At 35.4% G+C, this 26,460-nt stretch overlaps 4 protein-coding genes and 1 long non-coding RNA gene across 8 annotated transcripts; 4 read left to right on the top strand and 1 right to left on the bottom strand.

Moving 5' to 3' along the window:
• Positions 1–368: 368 nt before the first annotated feature.
• On the top strand, positions 369–5,027 carry LOC104889959 (serine/threonine-protein kinase Nek6). The gene is made up of 13 exons (XM_010675302.4): positions 369–521; positions 814–960; positions 1,050–1,116; positions 1,215–1,280; positions 2,053–2,099; positions 2,413–2,458; positions 2,564–2,644; positions 2,740–2,782; positions 3,076–3,125; positions 3,221–3,352; positions 3,432–3,505; positions 3,615–3,666; positions 4,076–5,027. Exons 2-13 carry the CDS (start codon positions 830–832, stop codon positions 4,862–4,864), a joined length of 1,578 nt encoding a protein of 525 aa, XP_010673604.3. The 5' UTR covers positions 369–521; positions 814–829; the 3' UTR covers positions 4,865–5,027.
• A 3,506-nt stretch (positions 5,028–8,533) lies between these two features.
• Positions 8,534–10,916, top strand: LOC104889958 (zinc finger A20 and AN1 domain-containing stress-associated protein 8). 2 transcript variants are annotated; one of them, XM_010675300.4, is made up of 2 exons: positions 8,534–8,696; positions 10,020–10,916. In XM_010675300.4, the coding sequence occupies exon 2, from the start codon at positions 10,030–10,032 to the stop codon at positions 10,552–10,554; it is 525 nt and encodes a 174-aa protein (XP_010673602.3). In that variant the 5' UTR covers positions 8,534–8,696; positions 10,020–10,029; the 3' UTR covers positions 10,555–10,916. The 2 variants fall into 2 exon arrangements, with proteins under 2 accessions (XP_010673602.3, XP_048499781.2); XM_048643824.2 differs by lacking the exon at positions 8,534–8,696 and adding an exon at positions 9,399–9,422.
• A 1,818-nt stretch (positions 10,917–12,734) lies between these two features.
• LOC104889957 (uncharacterized) lies at positions 12,735–15,285 on the bottom strand. Its single transcript, XM_010675299.4, has 2 exons — positions 15,095–15,285; positions 12,735–13,506 (listed from the first exon to the last, which is right to left on the bottom strand). The coding sequence occupies exon 2, from the start codon at positions 13,491–13,493 to the stop codon at positions 12,936–12,938; it is 558 nt and encodes a 185-aa protein (XP_010673601.1). The 5' UTR covers positions 13,494–13,506; positions 15,095–15,285; the 3' UTR covers positions 12,735–12,935.
• Positions 15,286–16,439: 1,154 nt separating this feature from the next.
• On the top strand, positions 16,440–18,996 carry LOC125497127 (uncharacterized). 3 transcript variants are annotated; one of them, XR_008969211.1, is made up of 3 exons: positions 16,440–16,588; positions 18,062–18,178; positions 18,297–18,996. It is a non-coding gene; the product is annotated as an uncharacterized LOC125497127 (long non-coding RNA). The 3 variants fall into 3 exon arrangements; XR_008969210.1 differs by lacking the exon at positions 16,440–16,588 and having other exon boundaries at positions 16,600–18,178; XR_007273757.2 differs by lacking the exon at positions 16,440–16,588 and having other exon boundaries at positions 16,600–18,178; positions 18,340–18,996.
• Positions 18,997–21,216: 2,220 nt separating this feature from the next.
• On the top strand, positions 21,217–24,915 carry LOC130589340 (uncharacterized). The gene is made up of 2 exons (XM_057394564.1): positions 21,217–24,302; positions 24,632–24,915. Exons 1-2 carry the CDS (start codon positions 23,183–23,185, stop codon positions 24,640–24,642), a joined length of 1,131 nt encoding a protein of 376 aa, XP_057250547.1. The 5' UTR covers positions 21,217–23,182; the 3' UTR covers positions 24,643–24,915.
• The last annotated feature ends 1,545 nt before the right edge of the window (positions 24,916–26,460 follow it).

A 26,460-nucleotide genomic window follows, 5' to 3' on the forward strand; every position in this document is an offset into this window, starting at 1 on the left:
CACCTAATTCAAGTACACTCACATAGAAAAATCAAATCATAAGCTCCTAAGACTGTTAATAACCATATATTTCTTTAATTATTACCTTTTTTTGGTAAAAACGCCTCGTTCAAATAGAAATTAAATAGTGTAATAACCCGCAGATATACAACAATCCGATAACATAAGTTCTATATTTCCTTAATTACTCCCCTTCATTTTATGATCAAAATTCTACCAAAAAGAAAAAAAAAATCAAGGTATTCTGTTGAGGGATGATGACATACCAACCACTTGGGGTATAATGATTTATCCCCCATGTATCTGGGTATACAAGCAAAGTTCTCTTCTTTACCTTATTTTAACCTTTTGGCACACACCTTTTACATATGCCAACTTTTTGCTCAAACACACTAACTAATACTACTACTTTGCTTTTGCTTCAAATAAATCCTCTCTTTCATTCACTTTCTCTAATAATTACTCCCTAAATTAAGTACATTTTTAAGCATATCTACACTTGATTAATCAATTAATGTAATGTAAGTGTTTTTTATTTCTTTTTATAAAAGATCTTTTCTTGTTGTTTAAGTACTATTTTATCCCATTTTAATCATAATTTGTAATGCACTCTTTTTTCTACTCATGTTTCTCACATGAACCTTCTTCATGATAAATTTTCAGCTCCACCCACATATTCACTGTGATTCTCTTTTTATTTTTTATATTCAAAATTCTATTTACAGTTATAAATTTGAAAAGGGTATTAATTTTTTATATAAATTATAATGAAAGTTGGAGTATTTTGATTTATGGGTTGATGATAATTTGAAGAGTTTTGATCTGGGCAATGGAGAATGTGAGTAATAATGCTGATGGAGTTATCTCAAAAATGGAAGATTATGAAATATTAGAGCAAATTGGTAGAGGTGCTTTTGGAACTGCTTATCTTGTTAACCATAAATATGAAAATAAGAAAAAGTAAGATTTTTTTTTTTGTTCTTTTTTTCCATTTTTATGATGTTCATAGTTTTTGTAGGATAAAATTGTTCATGTTCTTGGATTTGCAGGTATGTGTTGAAAAAGATCAAATTGGCCAAGCAGACTGAGAGATTTAAGAGAACTGCTCACCAGGAGGTTAAAACTTTTCTGATATTGTTATGCATTGTTATTACTATATTATAGTAATTAGTTCATTAATCTCTATTGTTAAGATTGTTTATTTTCTTATGTAGATGAACTTAATAGCAAAGTTGAACAACCCTTATGTAGTGGAATATAAGGATGCATGGGTGGAAAAGGTAAAAAGTTCTAGCCATTTGTCTATTTTTAGTCAGTGTTACCTAATTCGTTAACCTCGTGGATCGCAATACGAGAAAGACCATTACTTTATGCTAGATTTGGGAAAACTGGAGTGATTACCATTGATCAATATTAGAGGTGATCATTTTGGCCCGGCCCAACCCGTTTTTGGGCAGAATTTTTCGGCCCGCAAGCTGGGCCGGGCCGGGCCTCCCCCCCCCCCCGTATTTTTTTGGCTTTGGGCTAGCCAAAAACGACTTTTTAGTCAATTTTTTGGCCCAGCCTGTTTTGGCCCGCAAAATCCCGCTAATTTAGGCCCAAAATAGTGGGCTCTGGACACAAAAGTTCGGCCCAATTTTAGGCCCAACCCAACCTATGGTCAATTTTTTTTGGCCGCAGCCCGAACCCGCCCCGCCCCATGATCACCTCTAATCAATATTTATAGTGTTACATCCTAGTATAATCTTATATTCCTATTATGATTAAGAAACCTATACAAAGTATATCTCTAGGAACAAAATATATCCTAAATATATTTATATTCTATCACTTTGGGCTAATTTAACAAGATTAGGTAGCAAATTATGTTCTCGTATCTATTTTTGTGATGTGAATCAGGTATCTTTGTTTTTAGCCAGAGAAATAAAACAGAATTTGATCAAATGTGGGATAAAGAAGGGTTGTAATTACTTTTGGAGTTTATTTGAGTTTGCATAATTTGTGTTCCATTTACTCATGAGCTAGTAAGAAGGTTTTATGATCTTCATGCAGAATTGTTATGTGTGTATAGTGACAAGCTACTGTGAAGGAGGAGACATGTAAGTTGGATATGAATTTTCGGATCATATTATAGTACCACATTTTCTTATATCGGGACAGTTTGACCCAGTCATACCACTATGAGTTGCAAGAAAAACAGTAAAAGTTACTGAAAATAAATTAAAATATAGTCTATGAAAAGTTATACAAAATACCTTAAAAGTTAACTAAAAATTACAATGTACTTTAAAACTACGCAAATTACATAAAGTGTTAGTGGTTTGATTGGGTCAGACAATAATTTGGCTCGACAACAGTATATACAACTCAAGAGCTCAAAAAAATGAAGTTCCAGACTCATTGATATTTCAGGACTGAGATGATAAAGAAGTCTAGAGGAACATATTTTCCAGAGGAGGTAAAATGTTAAAAAATCTATGTTTGTTGCATGATTCAGGATCATATTAATTCTCAATGTTGAGATGTAGGAACCTAAGATATATTCTGCTGTACCCTTCAACAGAAACTCTGCAAATGGCTAGCTCAGCTACTCTTAGCCTTGGACTACCTTCACTCCAACCGCGTCTTACACAGGGATATAAAGGTCAAATCACGCCTCTTGAAGTTTCTGATTGCATATATTTCTTGAGTTCTATCGTGTAAATCAACCTAACGCCCTTTTCTAATCTTCATTTTCAGTGTTCCAACATTTTTCTTACCAAGGAGCATGATATTCGGCTAGGTAGATCATGCTATAACTTTTATATGACTCGATTGTATATTTCATCTCAAGTACCCATGTTGTATACTCGACATTCAAACATGGGTTCACTTTGGACCAAAATCTTGCTAAATTTCATAAGATGGTCATGCCTGAAACTTCTATTTTGAATCTTCGTCACAATAAAGAAGAGGGGTCAAGCCAATATGAAAAGGGTCGGGTTGGGCTAACCAAGTTACGAGAAAGTTGAATATTATTGCTTCTAAGCTATTCTCTAACACATATCTCTGCTTATGGTGTGAAATTCAACACAGGTGACTTTGGCCTTGCGAAACTGCTAAGCAAAGATGATCTTGCAAATTCGGTATACTCATAGACATAGTAGATGTTTTGCTTAAGATAGAACTATACTTCAACTGATAAAAGTCTAAAATTGATTATTACTTCCCTAACTTGCAGATTGTGGGAAGTCCAAATTACATGTGCCCTGAACTTCTTGCTGAATTACCTTATGGCTACAAGTCTGATATATGGTCCCTAGGCTGCTGCATGTTTGAAATAGCAGCACACCAACCTGCATTTCGCGCACCAGTAATATGCACTTCATCTCAATTAATCTGCATTTTATCATTACTCACTTTCCCCCTTTAAAATTGGAACTTGTAAACAGGATATGGCAGGGCTAGTGAACAAAATAAACCGGTCCACTATTTCCCCGCTTCCAACTATCTATACTCCAGTGCTGTAAGTGAGATTTTATTCAACATGATCTTAATCAAGATAAACCAAAATTCCATGTTTTTTGCAGCATATTTAGTGCTAAATGCAGATTGGATTAATCACTTATATGCAGGAAACGTTTGATCAAAACCATGCTAAGGAAGAATCCCGAACATAGACCAACAGTAAGTACTGATCTTTAAGACCTATGTTACTCATACTCTTCAATCTCTTTTTCATCTCAAACACTTATATACACTTCATTTTTGGACTATAGCTAATCAATTTAAGCTCAGCTCAAAAACCCCAGTTTGGGCAGAAATTTTCGGCTTGAGTTTTGTTTCAACCCAGAAATTCCATGATCTCATTACTTGAAGTAGCCCGACCTAGCCTGGTCCAGTTTCCCCGGGTTTGGGCACAGAGTTCCAGCCTGACAGTTAGGCTTGGTCCAAAATGGACAATCTTTGGGGAAAAACCTGGCCCAACCCTGGATCACCTCTGTGAATTTGGACCTAAAAAATGGAATTGTTGTACTACAATCTTGATCATATTCGACATAAGGATAATTTCCATGATATTTTTTCTTATTGATAGGCAGCAGAGTTGCTAAGGGATCCTCACTTACAGCCATACCTAGCTCAATGCCACACATCTCCTATGTTCTTACCAGTGAAATCTGAAGTTACTAACAAAACGAAGCCAAATGTTCCTCGGTTCATCAACAAGTCCAGTAATAACATATCCAATATTAGAAAGGTTGGGAAGGCAAAACCTCCTAATGATATCCCTAAAGTTGCTCCTCGACTACCCAAGAAGCCGGTAGGACTTAAGGGTGCTGCAGCATCCTCTTCTGATTCACAAGAAACAAAAGTCGAGACCAAAAGAGTCGATCCAACAAGTTGTTCAGAGCGAATATCTAAAGCCGAGGAAGGCCTAAGAGTTATAACCAATTACATTGAACAAATCAAGGATGCTGAATTATCTAAGAGTTTCTTCAACATGTTAAATTCATATCATAAGCCTGATGATCATCATTCTGAGACTGAAAAACTTGCTGTTGAATATCTTACTCAAATACTAGAAAAACTTCAGGGAAATTCTGGTAAAACTGAAGAAGATAAAGAACTAACTCTAAGAGAGAGTTGTTTAACTATTTTACAAGAGGAAGGAATGAAGATTGATACAAGTACACACGTCGAACAACGAGCAGAAGCTCTAGAATCACTCCTAGAGCTTTGTGCTCGTCTATATAAGCAAGAAAGGTTTGATGAACTTGCAGGGATACTAAAGCCATTTGGTGAAGAACCAGTTTCGTCTAGAGAAACTGCTATTTGGCTCACCAAAGGGTTGATGAATACTGGAAAACAAGATATGGGATGTTAGCCATACAGATTTTTTTTTTGATGTTTTCCAATTTGTAATCTTGATAGTCTTGACTGTGATCATCTTCCACTTTCTCTATTGATTTTGCAAGTTAACCAAATGATAAACCTATGTCTTGTGTATTTGTAACATTGATTTTCCAGTATATATAATTTTTTGTTGATGCTGTGATTCTTTTGGATAGAGTTGTCAACAAATAGGAGTCATGTGTCAAATGGGTCGAAAAAGTAACTTTTCATGGGATATTGTTGAAGCTATGTTGTATAGCGCACAACATATGTGAGAGAAGGGGGAGAAAAAATTGAAGATTTGAGAATTTTTGAGGTGATGAATAACTAAAGTTTGGCAAAGGATGTGAAATAAATCTTATGGGAAGTTTCAAGATTTGAAGCTAAACTATCACATCAAATTTTATGCCAAAATTCTTATCAAAAAAGAGTTATGGTTTCCTTTTCCCTAATGGACTATGCTAGAACTAAAGCATAAGTCCACAACAATTGGTCCAATGAAATACCACGAAAAATAAGAATAACTCTCAATATAAATTATAATGAAGAAGAAGAATATGTTCTACAGTGTAGAAAAAAGGGGAAGAACAAGAAAAAGAGATGGGTTCCTAAGGGCTAGTGAAACAAAAAAGGAGGTTTTCCAAGAACATAATTTTTGGTTAGCATAACTTCGAATTCATTAAAAAGGGTAAATTTGAGATGCGTTTTGTTTCTTAATTAATCAAAACGTCTTGAATGGACCAGATTCATAATAATTTATTGTGCACTTAAACGGACTTTCTCATATAAAACTCACTATATTATAACCGACTTATCACATAAAAACTAACTATATCATATAAAATCTAACTGTATCAAATGAAAATTGACTACATCAACTGATGCACAATAAGTTATTGTGATAAATCCGCTCTATTCGACTCGTTTGAATGTTATATTTCATTGCTGTGAGATGACGTCCTCAAAAATGTCAAATTAGACTCTTTAAAATAAAGATATTGTATAAGAATATAGAGCTATAACAAAAATTAATGGAATCAACTGGGAGAATCTAAAAAATTATGCTACTTTTCAACTCTGTAATAGTATTACGTTTACCCCAATTGGGTTGAGGAATTGCATGCCTAGAAAGAAAGAAATGATTTTTGTGCTTGAAATCTGAGTCAAAACGACAATAATTGCATGACAAATACATAACCTCATGTAATGCTCATGTTATGTTGCAAATCTAACAATTTTCATAATAACTTCAGCCTTTAAAATTATATGATTATTATTCTGACCAACTTAATTATGTTTATTATGAGTAAATACTCGAATAAGCTTATTAATATATACTACCTCCGTTTCTTTTTAATTGTTACGGTTTCCTTTTTAGACCGTTTCTTTTTAATTGTTACACTCTTACTTTTTCTACATAAGGTAAGTTTGCAATCATTGTTACCCACTAATCCACTATTGGTCCCCTTGTTTCTTTACCCTCTCTCCTACTTTAATTGTTAGTTGATTACTTTTTCCCCAAAACTATCTGATTATTTCTCTCTCCTCCATAATTTTCTATTGTTCTTTTGTACTTGTCTCTTCCTACTTTTCAGAATTTTTAGCCCCCTCTCTCCTACTTTTCACCTTTTGCCTTGATTCTAATGAAAAGCAAAGTGTAACAATTAAAAAGAAACGGAGATAGTATATAAGTACATGCATAAATTCAGTTACGTACCAACCAAAAGTGCAAGCAAAGCAACAAGTCAAGAAAATTCTAAAACCAAAGTATTAGTTTAAATTATGAATGAGTCACCAACTTTTGATTCCTTATATTCTGGTATAAATTGCATCATCTTTCATCCCAAGAAAGAAAGTAAGAGAATATCTTCATGGAATATGAAGCTTCACAAATCACAACCATTTTAGTTTATGTGATTCCTATCTTATCGTGCATGTTACAACAAATGTTTGTTTTCCTTTTGTTGAAGGGGAGGGGGATGGATTCTTTTTGTTAAATTTGTTCTTATATATTATAGCCTTCATCATGCTTATGGATAGTTGTACATTCGGAACTAAACACAGTATAAAATAGAAATAAGTATAACATTAGAAATTAGACACAGTAAAAAATAGAAACAAGTGTAACAATTAAAAGAATTTGGTAGAGTATCATGAACTACTTAATTTGATATCTGATATGGCCTAGGCTACAAAACTCTCTTTCGCTTATTCAAATAGTGTTTGATAGTTTTATAACTCTATGTTTTCAAAATTATATTGATTGCCTTAATAGTTCATACACAAGAGAAACGTTTGATATAAATAGGTATCATACAGTATCGCGTAATTATATATTCAAAATTCGAACCAACATATTATAGTGTATAGTGTAAAGATTAAGTCCACAAGTGACATAAAATGAATAGATAAGTAAGAAATCAATATATATTTAATTTCTTGATACTAATAAGTCATATTATACCACTACCAAATACCAATGCATAACTTTAATGATTGATTTATTCAATTATGTATAATTATGTATAATTATAATTGTATAAATTACATAGAAGTCGATACTACCTTTGTTTACAAATAATTATTATGCTTTCCCTTTTAAATCGTTTTTATCCAATTGTTCCACTTTCCCTTTATCCTTAAATGGTAATAACATTATGTCATATCGATTTTATACACTAAACTACCTCATATATATTCCACCATCCATTTTATTAATCCAACCGAAAACCTTTTCTACCCCATACTTTTATCTCTCCTCCAATAATTTAATATTTCTTTTACATTCCTTAAAATCAAATATAATTTTGTTGTACTTCTCTTATGTTTTTTCCATAATTGTCTTAGTTTTTCCTAAAAGTGATGTTTAACAATTATTTGTAAAATGAGCGAGTATTTTCAAACCCGAGGATGAGGTAAAATTAACATGAACAGAGCAATGGGACATAGATGCGGCTATTAGACTGACCTAACTGGACTTAGACCTAAACCGATCTGCAAGAAGAATGACCTACCCGAACCACCAGATGATCCGAGCCTGAAATAGGCAAGCAAATAGGTTCTCGTGGGCCGAATTGATGGGTAAGGACACTAGCACGACCCAAGCCTTGGACTAGACTTGAACTACACTCAGCCCCTGAACTGGATTGTGAATCATGCTAGCTCAATCCTGAGTTGGCCCGTTAAGTCGGCCGAGAAAATGTATAAAAGTAGTTAATCCTCGGCAGTCGGCCCAGTATGTGGACAATATTTCAAACTCATTTTAATTTACGCACAAGAAAAAAAAACACTAAATCGATTAAGCACTCTAGCCTAGCCCAACCCGACCCCTGAACCAGGGCCGAACTAGTTTAGATTTGAGGAAACCCATCCATAAACCAAACTAGACTACTCATCTAACCAGTCCAATTTACTTTTACGACTAGTTAAACCGATCGAGCTTAAAACCTTCCAGAACCTGCCCAACCCGACCCATGTCAAATCCATGTCTACTTAGTCATTTGGGACCATCATAATTTCAAAAAACAAAATTACAAAGAAGACAATCCGTGCAAGACACGTCCCCCAAAAGAGAGTAAACATAAGATTTTGGACAACAAAAAATGGCAAAAATGTAGTAACACATCTGCAAAAAAGGGCAAAATAGGAATAAAAAGAGGATACTTTTCCAATCAGTAATTAGGCGTTCGTTGGCGGAGAGAGAACGTCTCTTTATTAGGAAGACACAAAAGAAGGAGAAGAGAGAGAGAAAGGAAAGTCTCTAAAATCAACAACTTCCCAATTTTCTCTCTCCTCTATTTTGCGATCTCTTCGCTTTTCTCAAGGTTAGTTTTTTTTTTTTTTTTTTTTTTAAATTCACCCTCTTTTTTTTGTGGGTTAATTAAATCTAAATCTCATTTTTTTGTTTGTTGTGGTTTTTTTTTTGAAAAAATAAATTTTTTGTTTGATCGTTTATGTGGAGGATTTCGATGAGTTTATTGGGTGTTTGAGGGGTTGAATTTGGTGATTTAAGGTATAATTTTGTTAGTATTTTGATTGAATTTGCAGGTTAGGGTTTTTAATTTTGGGTTTTTTTTGATGTTGAGGGTTGAATTAGGGTTTCTGCGCAACTTTTTCTATATGGGTGTGGTAGATTTAGGTTCAGAAGTTGGAAATTATCAGTTATTATGGTGTTTTTTTTTTAATTATTGAGGAAAGACTAGAACTTTATCGTTGAATAATATTGGGGGTTTTGAAATATACATGCGTCCTTTTTACATTTCCATTTTTTGCTGTTAAATTAGGTGCATTTTTTTTGGGGGTTTTAATTTGGCATATGAAATTGATACTTTTTTGGTTGTATATTGTTTTCATTTGGTGAGACTTGTGTTTTATCTTTGTCTGTTTGTTACTTTAGGTTATGAGGCTTTGTATTTTGCTGTTTCTGTAAAATGGCAATACTTGAACTTGGTTTTGTAGATTGTAATGAGGTATTTTATATGCTGAAATGTGTTATTGCTGTGTAGAATTGAAGAAGCTCGTATTTTTGTGGGATAGCGAAGAATTTCGAGGTTTTGTGGGGTTTATATAGTATCTTAGAAGCAAATATTTAGCCTTTTATGCTTGTGTCTTTGCGCTTTGAATGGTTAATTTTGTGTTTTTTAGGTTCATTCTGTTGCGTGTCGAGCGGTTTGAGGAGGAAGGGTTTTTGTGGTATCATGTTAATGGGGTTGGAGGGCTGGAGAATTCCTCAAACATTCAGTTTTTGTTTGTGAACTTATAATGCTTATGTTTTGGTTGTCTCTTTTGCGTCGAAGTTGGAATGACTTTGAATTTCTAGTCTATATGATGTGCCTTGGCTCTTGTATGTGTGTGTTTGATGGTTTGTTGTTATGCATTTTGTGGCATGTGTTTGTGATCAAATGGTCATGTTTGTAGATTTCTGGTTTGTGTGAATGCGTATATAAATACGTGTTGCTGATGCTGCTTGTTTAAGTGGTATATCTTCTTCGGGGGCTATTGGAAACCCAGGTTGAAAAACCTGTCTGCATCCGATGAATGCCTTTTGTGGTTTAAAGAAGGGGGGATGCGTATATGAATTATGATTAATTTAGTTATGCAACTGTTGGTTGATGGTTTATCTTTTTTCTTGCTTGTTTTTGCTACAGAGCTTAGGAAATGGATCATGATGAGACCGGATGCCAAGCACCTCCCGAAGGTCCAATCTTGTGTGTGAATAATTGTGGATTCTTCGGGAGTGTGGCAACAATGAACATGTGCTCCAAGTGCTACAAAGATGCAGTTCTCAAGCAGGAGCAAGCTAAACTCGCTGCATCATCGATCGAAAATATAGTGAACGGATCATCAAATGGCAATGGCAAGGAACCAGTTGTTATTGGCACAACAATGGATATGCAAGTCAAACTCATAGCACCGAAAGCCATAACTATACCAGAGTCAAGTGTACCATCGAGTTTGGGGGAGGGTGGAGATGCCAAGCCGAAACAAGGGCCAAGCCGTTGCACCACTTGCAAGAAAAGAGTAGGCTTGACGGGATTCAATTGCCGGTGTGGTAATCTTTTCTGTGCCACACATCGCTACTCGGACAAACACGAGTGCCCCTTCGACTACCGCACTGCCGCTCGTGATGCCATAGCTAAAGCTAACCCTGTCATCAAGGCTGAAAAACTCGATAAAATCTAAGATTTAAGGTGTGAAGTTTCGAGCATTTAAAAGATATGATGCATCCTTTTCTTCCATGAGACTTCTCTTAGAGTTGGCTGCATATAATCAGGAAGGTGTCCTATACAAAATTGATATGTTTGCTTGAAGAAATGGCGATTTAGGACATCTTTGCAGCTTCAAGTTATTCTCTGTTTGTGATTGCCTTAAATGTTGTTGGCTCCAATTATCTATCTCTTCTACATGTGCTGGTTTGATGGACAATGTCTTAAATTAGCGTTATAATGTGTCCCTTCTGGCTAAAAAAATGGCATTATGAGTAGTTTTATGTGAAGAATTTGTGCTATTCAATTATGTTCATATTTCTGCTTGTTTCCTCTGTACATTCGGCAAGCGTATCAACGATGGTAATACTACCATAGGCAATTTCAAAATTAATGTTCATAATCACATGACAATTTTGTCCGAATTCGGATTAGTTCAATTCTACACAGACAAAGAAAACGATTGAACAATCTTGTTAAGGATGATTAAAGTTAAATTGAACTGTAATTGACATCGGCTTAATCCATTTACATCATATAACTTGCAACCAAAGTTTGTCAATGGAAGGAAGTAGGCTAGGCGAGCATGAAGTATGACATGAGTTAAGGCATGGGTCATGCTTTGTGTGCCAGCCATGTGCAAAATAAGGGTGAAAGTTATTCGAATAAAAATCAAAATCCAATCTAATCCAATCTAATCCAATCTAATCCAAACTAGTAATTCGGGTCGGATTTGAATTGAGTACTGTTTAGATTCGGATTGAGATTTTGTGAAAAATTGAATTTTGGGATCGAATTGGATTGGGTGTAATTGGATTCAAAAATTCAATATAATGAATAGAGTCTAAAAAATCGGACTGGATTGAATCGGACTCAAACTCCAATTGGTTTGGATTCAGATTGAATAGTTGAAATGGATATTTTGTTTGGACCGAATTGAATTAGACCCTAATCAAAACAGTACACTAAACTTTCACCCCTAGGCAGAATCTAGGCTTAAGTTCCAAAAACACGACACAACATTAGACATATTTGAAACTTTTTAAATAACATACTAATATGACTTTTAGTGATTAGTACATAAACAAATAAATCTATATCAAAGTAAAACGGGTTGTTTGCATTTTCTCATACAATATTTTGTACTACTAAAATAACTGCATGGCATGACAAGCACATGGCTGGTTGCGCCTATGAGGTCTAGATTGACATCCAAATCCAATACGATCCACAATGGGCAAAACTTGTATCAACATGATGATATGAATACAACATCATTGATTTAACTCTTTTGTTAATTACGTAATTATCTTAATCTCGGACTAAACACGAGCGTCAACCAATTAAATTCAACCTTAAATATCTTATACTTCAATCTTCTCATCTGATATGTATTCAGAACAACCTGAAATTGAGATAATTAACAGATCTAGAAGCGAACCGGTTATCGAATTGCCATCCCTACTTGTAGCCTGTGGGTGCTCTTGGTGACTGTCTTTGTGCTGGTTACCTCTTTATGCATCTCACTGGATTATGGTCTATACAGGTTGTTTAGTCACACAATTGTCAGGTTGTTGTTGGATTTTTCACTTTTATTTTTATAGTTGTGCAATGATATCTAGACCATAAAATCTCTTCGTTCCCTAGAATTGAACTGTTGGAAGATTGACAGCTACAATTGTTATGCATTCTTCTTCAACATACCATGTGCATGCATCAAGTGAATATGGGGGGTATGATTTTGGCCATACCATGTTGCATGGGCAAGAACTAAGAAGTGTTTTCTACTCATCTAGTCATTAACTGCATGGAAAAATGACTAACGAAAGTCGAAATATCATAGTTTTGGTTAACATAGAATCACAAATAAAGTATCAAAGAAAAATTATGAAAACTAAAACAGTTTCCTTGCTTCTATAGTTCTGTTTTTAGTTTTAAAAAGATGAGAAGCGAGAACAAAAACAAACGATGTATCAACAGAATTGCTTAGCACTAACAACACCCTGCAATACGCATAGCGAAGTACAGAAACAAACGTATAAGTAGAACATCTTGCTAATGGTTTGACAATATATTTAAATCAACAAGAAAAACACAAAATCTTTTACATGAAGTAAAATACAACAATGCCTTGCCAACTCCATATTCAGAAAAGTATTAACTGGTGAATACCAACAGAAGTTAGATTGTCGGGGAAAGTATATTGGTTTCAAAATTGTGGCAAGTCCAAAGAGACTTCAAGTATCTAAGCTCATGCTTATACATTATTAGTACATTCTATCACTGATTTCTCAATACAGGTCCGCATTAGAACCTTGTTCTAGCAAAGCTTTAATTTAAAAGAGAGAAAAAGCAGAATCAGATAGATATTCCACTAGATTCAGCTTCAAGATACTTACAAATTCTCTCCATAACCTCTCTGCCTTTGGCACTGTTCTGCAAGAACTTCTCAACACATCGCTGTTCTACCTTCTCGGCCATTGAAGCAAGGGCTGATAATGGCTTTATCTTGATGCTAGTTTCCTGTCTGCAGAGTGTCCATGCAGATGGATTCTCGGGGTGTGGATCATACCGTATCTTCTCCTCAACCTCAACAAACTTCTTCAGACTAACATTTCGAGTGGTAAGTTGCATTGAACGTGATTGACCATCAACAACTGTAGATTCAACACAGTGACAGATATCCTGCCCAACGATCTTGCGAACAAACCATGGTCCTGGAGCATGGATTGTGATTGCCCTAGTGGTGTATAGCTTCCCTGTCTCAGGTTCAAGCTTCCTATTCAGTGTGTCAACTTCCAGAATGTGTGAGAGAGTCCGTTTATTCTCTGGGTCAGCAAATTTGCGCCAAGATGCTGATGTCACTCTCTCCCATGGATGCTTGTAAACATGCTCTTGTTTGTAGGCTTTCCCCATCACGCTCAGACCCCTGTGCACAGGTGAAAACGAATATAAGAAACAATAAGATAAGTTTCTTCATATTACTCTTTAAACAATCGAGGTGACTGCAAGAAGAGAATAATTCATCGGAAACAAAATTTGGAGAGAGTCTATCAAAAACAAAAAACAAAAAATAGGGTAGACATGCAATAAAATCAGCTCAAGCAAGTGTGTTAACAAAGATCTGCAGAACTAGAAGAAAAAAGGTTAATTGAGAAAAAAGACGAAGTTAGAAGAGATAGACAGAGGACTTGTATTATTGAAAGCAAATGTAACTACTTTCCAAAGCATTTGAGTGGCAGCATAACTCCCAATGCAAAGGAGGAAACCACCATAATATCTAGATGTCTTTCTACTAGCACTTTCCGTATTCTAACATTCTCAAACTTGTCAAATCCCAAAGCTAAATTAACTGTCAGTTTTTCATTTTGCCCTTCTTGCTGCTCCTCAAATGTAGACCTTAATGGTGGTCTAGACGGGCAGGCCACAATACAAGCAGATTCAGGTTTCAATTAACCCATAGTTATTTCCTCATTTTTACAAATTGTGGGTGAAACTCACAAGTTCTGTTTAGGTGACAACAATATCACAATGAGATTAAATGGACAACTTTGTCTAACGTGAACCCCAAGATACAAGAATATCAGGGTTTATCAAACGAATCACAGAAGCATATAGCAATAAATCATTCATATGAACATACACTCGAGAATTAATCGACAGCCCATTTGATGAAACCCATCAGACAATACAAACACACATAATAGTATAAATGTATAATACTACTATTAACTCAGTAGTATCAATTACATGCCACAGATTACCAAAAGGATAATTCTTCCACCTAGCTAAAATTGAGGAATTATAGAGCAAACACCTTAAATCCTCTTAAACTGAACACACAAGGCAAAAAAACAATCCTATAAATGCTTTCATCTTCGCTCCTAACTCAACTATCTCCTTTAAGTGAAATACAGACGTAGATGCAACCGAGCTGATCGAACCCTAACTATCTTGAGCTTCAGCTCAAATATATAAGCTCGAACTCGGCTCAATTCGCTCAGCTTAGTTAATGAGTAGTCAATAAGGCAAAGCCCAATTCCAATTTTCTTCTCATTCCCCTTTTCTAAAATTTCCAATTTCATAAGCTCATTAAACTTCTCATATTAGTTTTACTCCAAAATCAACTAAAATACCCAGCCAAATACAACACAAAATATCAACAAAACAAGTCAATTATCAAAAAAAAGTATCAAATTTAAATCTCCGATAAACAATCTCCAGCCTTAATATAATCTTCAAATTTCCAGAAAAACCCTAATCTATCTATTAGCTAGACGACCCAATAAATAAAAAAACCCTAATTTGGAATCTTTACCCAATAATCAATTACAACGACGAATTAAACCATAATTTCTCACAGATCAAGCTCCAAAATAAACCCAGAAATTACGTAAATATCAAATGTTTAGGTAAATCGAACAAAAGAAGATCTATATACAAGAAAATGACATTGTTATATAATGTATACGACAATATATAAGTATTCATTAGAAATATAGATAATTAAAACTAACCTTGGGAAAAATGAAGAGATCGAGAGAGAAAGAGATTAAATTGAGAGAAATTAAGGGTGTGTGTTTTCGCACTGCGGTGTTAATTTCTGCGCAACAAACCCAGAACAAAAGAAAACCATTATTTTTTTCTTGAGCAGTAATACTAATTTCTTACTTTTCTATATTCTTGTTTTTATTTTTGCTACAACGTGGCACATCTTTAGTGAGACGTGACCCATTGATCTCCAGATTCTCCGCTATATATGGCAACACGGATAAAACATTCTAATTTCTAGAGGTGATCAAGATTAGTCCGGGTCAATTTTAAGCGAGTTATGGGCACGTCGAAATTTTTGGGCAAACAATCTGATCTACGGATAACCTAGATTAAAAAATATGCCAAATTTCGGCTCGGTCCGAAATACCGAGCTTTGACGCAGATTTTTTGGCTCGGCCTGCGGCTAAAATGAGGTGATCAAGATTTTTTTTTTTTTTTTTTTTTTGAGGGGCGGTGATCAAGATTATTACACAAGACAACTCAAACCATTCTTTGGTGAGATAATTAAGTTAACTTTTCAACATTAAGGTCTTGTTTTGTTACACTTATTTTAACTTAAGATTTTATAAGATAAGTTTAGATAAGTTCAGAAAATAAGATAACATAAGATAAGATATGTTCAGATAAAATAAAATTAGATAAGATAAAACAAAATAAGTTAAATCAAACGGACCCTAACTTGCTCATAAACTGCAAGTAACTAGATATTTCTCCCTCAGCCTTTCTATATCCTCGAACTACCTCCTCCTTACTTGCCACCGTTCACCATCTTAAGTCTACGTAACCAAATTAAGCCACTCTTGTGTTAAAATCTTCTAATTTGTGTTCCACTCCTTGATGGTACACATAATTGATCGTAGTTTATGTTGTACGGAAACGAAAAACAGTTGCAAAACGAATATATGAAAAATGGGTGATTTACAATGATATGCCAATGTGGGGATGTCTATGTAAAATCCTCGCTGAGAACTCCAATATACGAAACATTGTGTATCGTTCCGATCTCTGAACACATGACTCCCATAAAGTGTCCGTACAACCTAGATTATAGTTGGATCCTATCCCTATTATATATGCGAACTCTTAAAGACTTTTACGTCCACTCTTTTTGACCAATATACACCTAACTAGTAAAGAAAATCATAGCAGCGATCACTTTATTAGTTTAAAAACATATAAGGAAAAAAGTGATTTAACAAACTGCAAAACAATTATCACTTATCTTTTGACTTCGCACGCATGGTGTGCAGGTAAAACTGGTAATAATTTATGTCAATAAACATTTTGACTTATCGCCAACCGTTTTTGATTCATCTCGTTGTCTCTTGGCGGGAACCCCAAACAGAAGCAGAAAAACAATGATCGAAAATTCGAAGCCATGGAAAACTAACTTGAAGAGAGAAATCAAATGGAGCTTCATCGAACTTTCTATACTCTTTCCATTGCTAGTTTGTAAGGTCAATATTCTATTTTAGTCTTTAATTTTTGTCAAGTTTTATTCATCGTTCTGTTCAAAATCGTATGATGAATTTATTACCATTTTTATTGTCAAATTCTCAATCTAAGAAGTTATCATATGGATTAACTTCAAAATCTTGCAATTCCACCTTAGTAAGTGTTATATTTGTTCTATTGAATGATTGAATCGATGAATTAGGGTTTTCTATACAAGTTATCTTTTGGCGAGGAATTATTTGGTTGATTTCCTCTATTTTGTCTAGAATATATATTGATCATTGCTTTAGCACATGCAGTAGATATACTACCTCTGTTTTTTTTTAGTTGCAACGTTTGATTATTATAATTTATTCACCAGAAAGGCAAATGTTGCATATAAAAAAACGGAGAAAGTTTTTAAACTTATAGTGGACATTGAGCTTGGTGCATGATTATTATTGAAGCTAATTTGTTACAATTCTTTAACAATGGTAAGAGGTGATGAGTAGTTCCGGATCCGTGCATTTGTATCATATCAAAATTTCCAATTAGTTCCACTCTCTTCAAGCATAATTTAGGGTTTCGATTGTCTAGAGAAATGTTTGATCGTTTGCTTTCTTTTGCGTAGTGCTAAATTGGGCATCAAATCTTTGTTATCATTTATCTATCACATGAATTGTAGAATTTTTATATTTGAGGAACATTGCCTGCTTACAAATTTTATATCTTGATTGTTTTTTTTCTTTAATTTAGGGGGGTAGTACTAAATATGTAAAATCTCATTGTATTGAACGATTCCGGTTGCTTTATTTGTGCCCCCGCCCCTTTCTCATACTCAATTGGTTTTTTTAGCTGATTCAGGAAAAGTTGAGTATTGTATGTTTTGAGGGTGTAGCAAATGGCTGCTGCACTATTGTAGGAACTATACGTTCCAGAAGGTATCCTGCGGCCTTTGGTGAAGGTTTCGAGTTCATCAGATATTGCATCCTAGCATATACTCAGAGATGTATTACAGTCACTCTCTGATAAATCAGCAATGTCTGTCTCTTGGACTTTTTTAAAAACCTTTGCGTATAAGAGTTAGTAATACAGAACTTGTTCGTTGAACATAGTGCTACCAGTGTCATTTCAAGTGCAATCAATGCTGTGGGGTTTGATTCTGATGATTCAGAATGTGCATATAGGCAACTACACATACATTCTTACATTCTTAGAGGTGGTAAGAGATGCTTCACTGGCCGGGAGAAGTAATGTGTGCAATAGAGAGCCAGATTATGTCTGGTTGTTTCTTAAATTTGCTAGAATTCACAAGAGGGAAAGATGTGATCCTTGTGTGATTATTTATACTTGTGTTCTGAGCTTTGTAGAAATCCAGAATTGGCTATTATGGTGGGAACTATCTGGACAGCCTCAGAATGACTTTATTTTTCATTCAAAATTCTTTATATTTACATGCTTATAGTTTAATTTGTGTTCTTTTTCAACATCTCTAGCAGTTGGCTTTGGAGAAGATTGGCTAAAGTTACTTTCAAGAAAATGTTTCAAGGAATCTCATTTCCTGCATCAAATAATATGTTCAAATGGTGGCCATAATCTGGGAGATACTGAAGGTAAACATATTTTTTTTTTATTGAAGAGCAAGCTTTCCTTTTGTGTATATCCCTGAAATTATGAATGAGTGGCTGAAGGAGATTAATATTAGTTCCAAATCTGCTTCATATTTTCTAGGCATATTTAAAAATGATGTCAAAGCTGTTTAATGTTACACTAGGAGAATGTATGGTCTCCCCGCAGTCCCTCCTTCCATTGAAGTCCTCGGATATTCATTCACTATTTCAAGGGATGCATGTGCACATGGTAGTTCAGTGGTTGTTTATACTGAAGAAGGTGTGGATTCATTGGTATCAAAGGGGCCTCTTGGAGATGCTTTCATCTCTTCTTCTGTCCTTGTCCTTGAGATCAATACCATCATCAAACAGGAAAACCATAATATGGGCGAGATTCAAGGTAACTATCAGGTCATCAAAGGTGTGTGCACTCAAGGCTCTCGAAGAGACATTGCTGCAGATTGCTTGTATGGAAGGATGTACAAACAGAAGCGAGAGCAAATGATGGGACCATTCTCCTGTTACAGCAATGCATTCTTAATGAAGACATTTCAGTCTTAAGGGAATGGTGCATATGGTGTGCAAGTGCTAGCAAATTGATGCAAAGTATAGTATAAAACAAGCAGCGAGTGGCTGACTTCGAGATTTCTGAATTAGCTGAGCTAGGATTCTGAGTGAAAGTAGACCTAGAATGCTAAGCTTCTAGATATCAACCGACGTACATGTGCTATCAAAGTGAAAGGGTATGCTATGCCTTACAATGGTGTATTTGTCCTGCAATTTCATGATATATTAAGTATTAACCACTTATTCCTTATAAATTCCTAATTCTTTTGTGAAAAGGTCATTATGTGAGACTATATGGCTTATGTTTTAGTAATTGAGTCATATGATCTATATAAATTTAATTCTTATTTTTTTTGTATTATTATGTTAATTGATTGAATTTGTTGATTTAGTGCACAATTTCGTGAGATTTTGTTAATGGTATAATGTTGCCTGTTGGTGTCAATTGCTTGTTACTGAAGTTGTTGGGGCTCTTTATTACCATTATATAACGGTTGATGCCACTCCAATGTCAAAATTCTTGATTCTGTTGGAGTAGGTTTTTGGTGTTTTTTGTTGCTTCTATTAAGAGAATATAACTATTCTTGTCAAGTTATCTCTCTTCCTTTTTGATCTTTAGTTATTGTTAGGCTCTCTTTCTTTCCATATCCACTTCTTTCAGAGCTCAAGAGATGAATGTTGGTACGGATTCACGAGTATAATAACAGCCTAGAATTAATTCCGGCATTGGGGAGGGTTCATCTCTATGTAGTCATACCTTCAACTTGCCTGGCCTAGATGATGATGAAATTTAAAGCTAGAAATGCCGCCTAGACTGTTTATTGTTTGTCATTGTGATTGGAAATCTTTATTTGACAACTTGTTTCGCCAGCATTTATGAAACTTTGTGTTGCTTTAGAGTTTCCTTTTTTCCATTTGATGTCAACCTTTTTTCAACACTCTGTATGATGCTCAGTATTAATCAATGATCTTAAACTTCTTTAGTAGCCCAAGATTACTTACTTGTAGTGTCCAGGGGTTTATACTTAATAGCATTTGCTGTGCAAGTGATGGCATCGCGGCAGGTGTCCTAATAATGGAAGAGTATGTGCAGGTTACAGCAGGGAAAGTCTCTTGAACTTGAAGGTATTATCAGATTACATCTTTCGTCAGTGGTTTTTGTTCTTATGAGACGAGAATTTTATGATGTTTGACCTCCAAGTTTGTCAACTTATGCACAGCAAGACACAAGTTCACATGTTTATATGTTTATGTATGACTATATTCTGCATCCGGGGTTGCTGTTAGTTTACTCTGTCAAACTGCTTTCTGAGCTTCATAAGTCAGTATACGTGGAAGCTTCTTGAAAAGATTGTGTAATTCCTGGCCACAAATGATGTTCCCTTTCTTGAGTTCTTGGTATTCGACTTCTGATGTCAGTATTTAGTAATTTCATGGCTGCTACCTTTAACTTGATCAACTGCTGATTCTGAAAGTAAGAATTTTCTGAATAAATGCTGTTTCTACATGATATAATCGTAATCAGCGGTTTACTGTGCTAACCCTGTTTAATTTTTATTAGGGAACGACTAGAATGAGAAATGAGAAAAACTACTCATAAGCTGCTACGAAGCCTTTCTAAATATCCCCCAAACTTTCCAGGCACGTAAAAATGGAGATTATTGGGTTAAAACTATAGGTCACATGTAAATTTATGCTTTGTTTTCACTTATTCTCATGATTTCACTTTTCATTTCTAGAAAGCCCTCTCATTTTAGACATCTTATAATTGAACATGAGTTTTGATTTGCTGGTAAAACAATAAGGCAACAACTATTTTCAGCTCTATCCATATTTTGTAGTAGTAAAATTTATCAGAATCGTATCTACTGAATTCATCTGTCCTCTCTTGTACATGTTCTGTCAGTTAAGTACTTAAGTTCGATATTTGTCGCCTATGTTATTTGCGACGGGTACTCATGATGGATACAGGTACTTATCTAAGTGTCAACACATGATTCACAAAAAGAAAAAAAAAGGTCCAAAATGAAGTGTCAAGTGTTTACATTGAACTGTTGAAGATTTAACTCCGGTTGTTGAGATCAAATGAAGACTTCAAATAACATAAACTTCGTCTGTTCTAATCATTATCTAGTCTATTTTGTTTGTTCCAGTCCATGACTGCATGTACTAGATGCTTTTTAATGCTTCTCTCTTATCTGACAGCATGAGTGATCGTGTCACGTCAGGGACTTCTGGTTATATTATATGCTTAAGGTAATAAATCCTAATGAAGGAATCTTCGACTGATTAAATCTACCAAATTCTTTTTTGAGTGAAGAAATTTCTGCAGAATTAAGGTTGGTCCATTGAGGATTTACAAGGGAAAGGTTGGTTCAATTTTTAATTGTACAATACCATTCTTGACATGTTACTCATTTATGGTCTACCTATGTTGCTCATACACGGATTGAGTGTCTACTCGGATACGAGTGTCCAAGTGTCTGACTTGGCTATTTTGTAAAAAAAAGACAAATTTTAGTTTAAAATGAAGTATCCGAGTAAAGTGTCATGTCGGACACGACACGACACCCATTTTTGAGGTAAATGAAGGTGTCGGAGTAACATAGTCGTCTACATCTTGCTGGGAAGCAGCACTATGTGGTAATGAAGTAACCTGTACAGAACTATAGGTTAAATATTTTTAATTCAGCGGTGCTGGTGATAATAAATAGAATTGTTCAATATTTGTGATGAAAAAACGAACTTTCTGTTTCTGAATTAATAAGAAACTAGTTAACTTAGAACTTGGATGCCGTGCCCTGCGGGATATCAGAAAGCAAGCTTCTGACAGTTATTTATTAAGTTAACCTTGCCTATACTATTAAGCGTAAGTTAACATTCCATAGTTCAGATTAGTTGAAACAAATCTGCTGATACGGTTACCATTAACTGTAATAACTTCATGTTTGTGCCGATTTTTTTTTTTCTGATTTTATCTTGGTGGCAGAGCTGAGGTTCCAGCTTTTACTATTTGCTAAGTGATCATAAAGTTAGATGTTTATTAAGTTGCTTTGGTCTCAAGTTCTCATGTCAAACATGGGTAATGTGTCTATGTCGGAGTATCGAGAGATCCAAATGGAAGACTTGAGGGGAAATGAAGAGTTTAAGTAACGTAGGTTGGTGGAATATTGAGAATCATTTCATGATGTAGAGTATAGTTAAAACTTAAAACCATGAAGAGATTATCAGAAGTACTCCACCCATCATCAATCACTTTGCTCATTTGGTTCAGCACAAAGTTTAAGGAGCGAGTTTAGTGTGGGCCACTAAGCAGATAGTGGATTTAAAAGCAAGATAAGATAAGATATTATTAGAAAAGAGCGTTTTGTAAGTAGAATATTTGAGGCAATCTAAAAAAATGGATAAAGTAATTGAACACGGAGGAAGTATATATTCAATTAGTGATTGTGAAGCTTAATTGTTTACGACATCTATTACGACGAAACAGCTCCTTAAGTTGGGAAATATTGAATTACAAGTAAACATGAGCACAAGATGTCAATGCTTCATCTGTTGGATGAAGTTAAATTTTAAGGAGGTCCTTTCCTCCTAGACCTTGGTGTTACTTATGTGGTTTTAGATACTCCTGATAGTTAATAGTGTGGTATGTGATATATAAAATTTGTGCATTACTTGAAACAAGACAATGCTATGCACATGCCCTGCAATCTGCATATATTCTACTTGTTTAGTAACCAATACTTTAAGTCTCTGTTTCCCATATGTTGTATCGAAATTGAGAAGCTCCTACCATTTTCATGGGATTGTCGATGAAGGAAGCATTTGTTTAAGCATCATCAACCTGTTTGTGGACTAGTAATTACTACTGATGCCCACATTCAAATCTAAACTACCATCTTGTATGTGCTACATTGCTAATGCTAATATAATGACCTATCGTTTTTTCTAAGTTGCTGTGTTACGTCTTGAAATCTGTGCATATCTGTACTTCAACCAATGACGTGGCTGCGCTACTAGACACGAGCAGCTCACGTGCTGCTCGACATTATGCTTGATAGTAGAGAAACCACAATTCATGAGCACACTGATACTGATCCACCTGGGATCATGGACCAACTTTAGACAGCTGTAATAATACTTTGTCTGTTAGTGAAGTCATGTATAGCCGTTATTCTCTAGGTCTTTTGTAAGATGTATAGATATATATAGATAGAGCTGTAAAGAGATAGAGGTAAGAAAGTAAGGGGCGCAGCCTTTCATTGAAATAGAGAGAAAACTTGGGAAGTTAAAACCCAAGACACAAATTTTCTTGTGTTTGTTACAGAAAGTTCATTATTTTCTTCATGGTATCAGAGCAAGGTTGAGAGAATCTTGTCTCGAGTTTTTCTTTTTCATCATCCAAGTTCAAAACTTTCTTTTCTAGATTAAATTCTGAGAATGGCAGAAGCTGGAAAGGAAGGGGAGAAACAGAAGGAGGTGATAGGATATCAAGATCCATACTACTTATCTACTGCAGACAACCACACCATGCAAGTTGGAGCTATGATCTTCAATGGAGGTAACTATCTTAACTGGAGTAGAAGTGCAAAAATGGGTCTTGCATCTAAAAACAAACTGGGGTATATTAATGGAAAATTACCCAGACCTAAAGCTGATGCACCAGAATATTTTAAATGGGATAGGAATGATAACATGGTGAGATGTTGGATTCTAAAGTCTCTAAAAGAAAATATTGCTGGTAGTTTAATGAACATGAAGTCAGCTAAGGATCTATGGGATGAAATAGCTGAAAGGTATGCTCAAAGTAATGCACCACAGATTTATCAACTGAAAAAGGAACTTAATGACCTTGAACAAGATGAAATGAGTGTGTGTGATTACTATTGTAAGCTGAAATCCTACTGGGATCAGCTGGATGACCTGGAAGGAATCCCAGAATGCAATTGTGGTGCCTTGTTGAAGTGTTCTTGTGACATTGAAAAGAAATTGTTACAGATGCAAGAAAGAGGAAGGCTGAATGATTTTCTCATGGGTCTGAATGGAAAATATGAAAACATGAGAGGAAACATTCTTGGTATGGACCCCTTACCAAGTGTCAACAGGGCATATCACTTGGTTCAACAGATTGAACTGCAGAAGCAAATGACAGATTGTTTTCAACCCAGTTCTGAGACAAGTGCTCTTGCTGTGAATAGACATAGTAAGAGTCTGGGGCCTCTTATCAACTTTCAGAAGAAAGATTACAAGAAGATAAGAATGGAGAAACTGGGAAAGAAATGTGAGTATTGTGGAATGAAGGGGCATCTTCAAGAGGAATGTTACAAGCTGATTGGATATCCAGCTGATTGGAACAAGAAACCAAGAGAGAAGGGTAACATGAAGTATGTTGCAAATGTAGGAAAACAAGATGATGAAGGAAACATGTATCAGGACACACCCTTTGATGAAGGAAAAGAAGAAGCAAGGAAGCAGGACCCTACACTCATATCTGCAATAGTCCAGCAGGTAATGAAGGCCATGAATGAGAGTTGTGGAGGTCAATCAAGTAACTTTGCAGGTATAATCTCAGCTTCAAATGTTGCTTTTAACAGTAAAATATTTGATTCAGGATCTTGGATCATTGATTCAGGGGCAAGTGATCACATGGCAGGTAATGTGAAATTATTTGATGAGATTAAGGACTTGAAACAGTCCATAAATGTAGGACTTCCTGATGGAAGTACCAGAATTGTGAAGAAAATAGGTGTAATTCAGATATCACCTAGAATAAGACTTGTGAATGTCTTATACATCCCTGAATTTCAGCATAATTTACTGTCTCTCAGTAAGTTAATTGAACATAGTAGGGTCAGGATTGTTTTTGATGAACATGGGTGTGTGTTACAGGACCCTACTAGTAAAGAGGTAGTTGCATATGGAAGGAAACTCAATGGTCTTTACAAGTTGTGTTTGAAGGGAAGAAAGGAGGAACAAGAGGATGAAGAAGAGAAGAAGAGACATCCAGTTTTAGATAATAAAGTTGGATGTAATGCAACTAGTAGTAATGTTAACTTAAATGTTATTCATGCAAGGCTAGGACATGGATCTTTGTCAAAATTACAACACTTGAAATTTTGTAATTGCAAGAATGTTAAAGCTTTTGATTGTGATACTTGTTGCATAGCAAAACATCATAGACTTCCCTTCCCTATCAGTGATAGCATGGCAGGAAAGATTTTTGAGTTAATCCATATAGATCTTTGGGGGCCATACAGGGTGGCTAATATTTCAGGAGACAGGTACTTTCTTACTATAGTAGATGACTATAGTAGGGTGACCTGGACTCACTTGTTGAAAAGCAAGGATAAGGTCAAAGACTTGATAGCTAAGTTTCTAGCTCACTCACAAACTCAGTTTGACAGTAAAGTGAAAATAGTGAGGAGTGACAATGGGACTGAAATAGTGAAGGAAGAATGTGAAGCTCTTTTTGGTAAATTAGGGATCATACATCAAAAGAGTGTTCCTGGGGTGCCACAACAAAATGCAAGAGTAGAGAGAAAACATAGATTTCTCTTGGAGACAGCTAGGGCACTCAAAATTCATGCAGGGCTCCCTCAATTTCTATGGGGAGAGTGCATCCTTGCTGCAACACACTTGATAAATTTATTGCCAAGTAAGGTTATAGGTTGGCAAACTCCTTATGAAAGACTAATGAAGAAAGAGCCAACCTATGACAACCTAAGAATTATAGGTTGTCTTTGCTATGGAAGAAACAATAGCAAAACAGGTGATAAATTTGAAGGAAAGGGAATAAGAAGTGTTCTTGTTGGATACCCTTATGCTCAAAAAGGGTATAAGTTATATGATTTGCAAAAACGACAGCTTTATGTATGCAGGGATGTGGTTTTCAAAGAAAATGTGTTTCCTTTCTTGATGAAGGAAGGGGAAGAAAATGGCCTGAAACTTCTAATGAATCAAATTCCTTTGATTCAAGACACTGACACCACAGGGATGCCTACACATGACTATGATGCTGAACAATGTGAAGAGTTAGCATCTAATGAAGGAGCTGTCAATGTACCTGCTCCTGTGCAACATGATGCAAGAGAAGCAACAGTTGAGGTAGCAGAACCTCAAAGTGTGAGGAGATCTACCAGGGAAAGGCAGGTATCTTCCAGGTTGAAGGAATTTGATTATCAACTTCCAGGGAGTGCTGCTCTCAATTCTTCCCTTAATGAGCATAAATTGTGTGATATGCAATATTATACTCCTGAGTATGTTACTTCTCTTAATGCTGCAATGCAAGTAACAGAACCTTGTAGCTATAAGCAGGCTTCTCATTATGAAGAGTGGAGAAAGGCTATGGAGGAAGAGTTGAGTGCCTTACAGAAGAATGAAACCTGGGAATGGAAAGAGTTACCTGCAGGTAAGAAAGCTATAGATAGCAAATGGGTTTATAAAGTAAAGCTCAACAAAGATGGAGGAGTTGAGAGATTGAAGGCTAGATTGGTAGCCAGAGGTGACAAACAAGAGAAAGGAAAGGACTACAAGCACACTTTCTCACCTGTGGCAAAGTTCACCACTGTGAGAATGTTAGTAGCCCTAGCCACTCTTAGGAACTGGAAGTTGCACCAACTGGATATCAACAATGCTTTTCTGCATGGGTTCATTGAGGAAGATCTTTACATGAAACCTCCTCAGGGTTGTAAGGATGTCCCTGAAGGGATGGTTTGCAA

The sequence above is a fragment of the Beta vulgaris genome, chromosome 4, assembly GCF_026745355.1.
Source record: "Beta vulgaris subsp. vulgaris cultivar EL10 chromosome 4, EL10.2, whole genome shotgun sequence".
Classification (NCBI taxonomy): Eukaryota; Viridiplantae; Streptophyta; class Magnoliopsida; order Caryophyllales; family Amaranthaceae; genus Beta; species Beta vulgaris.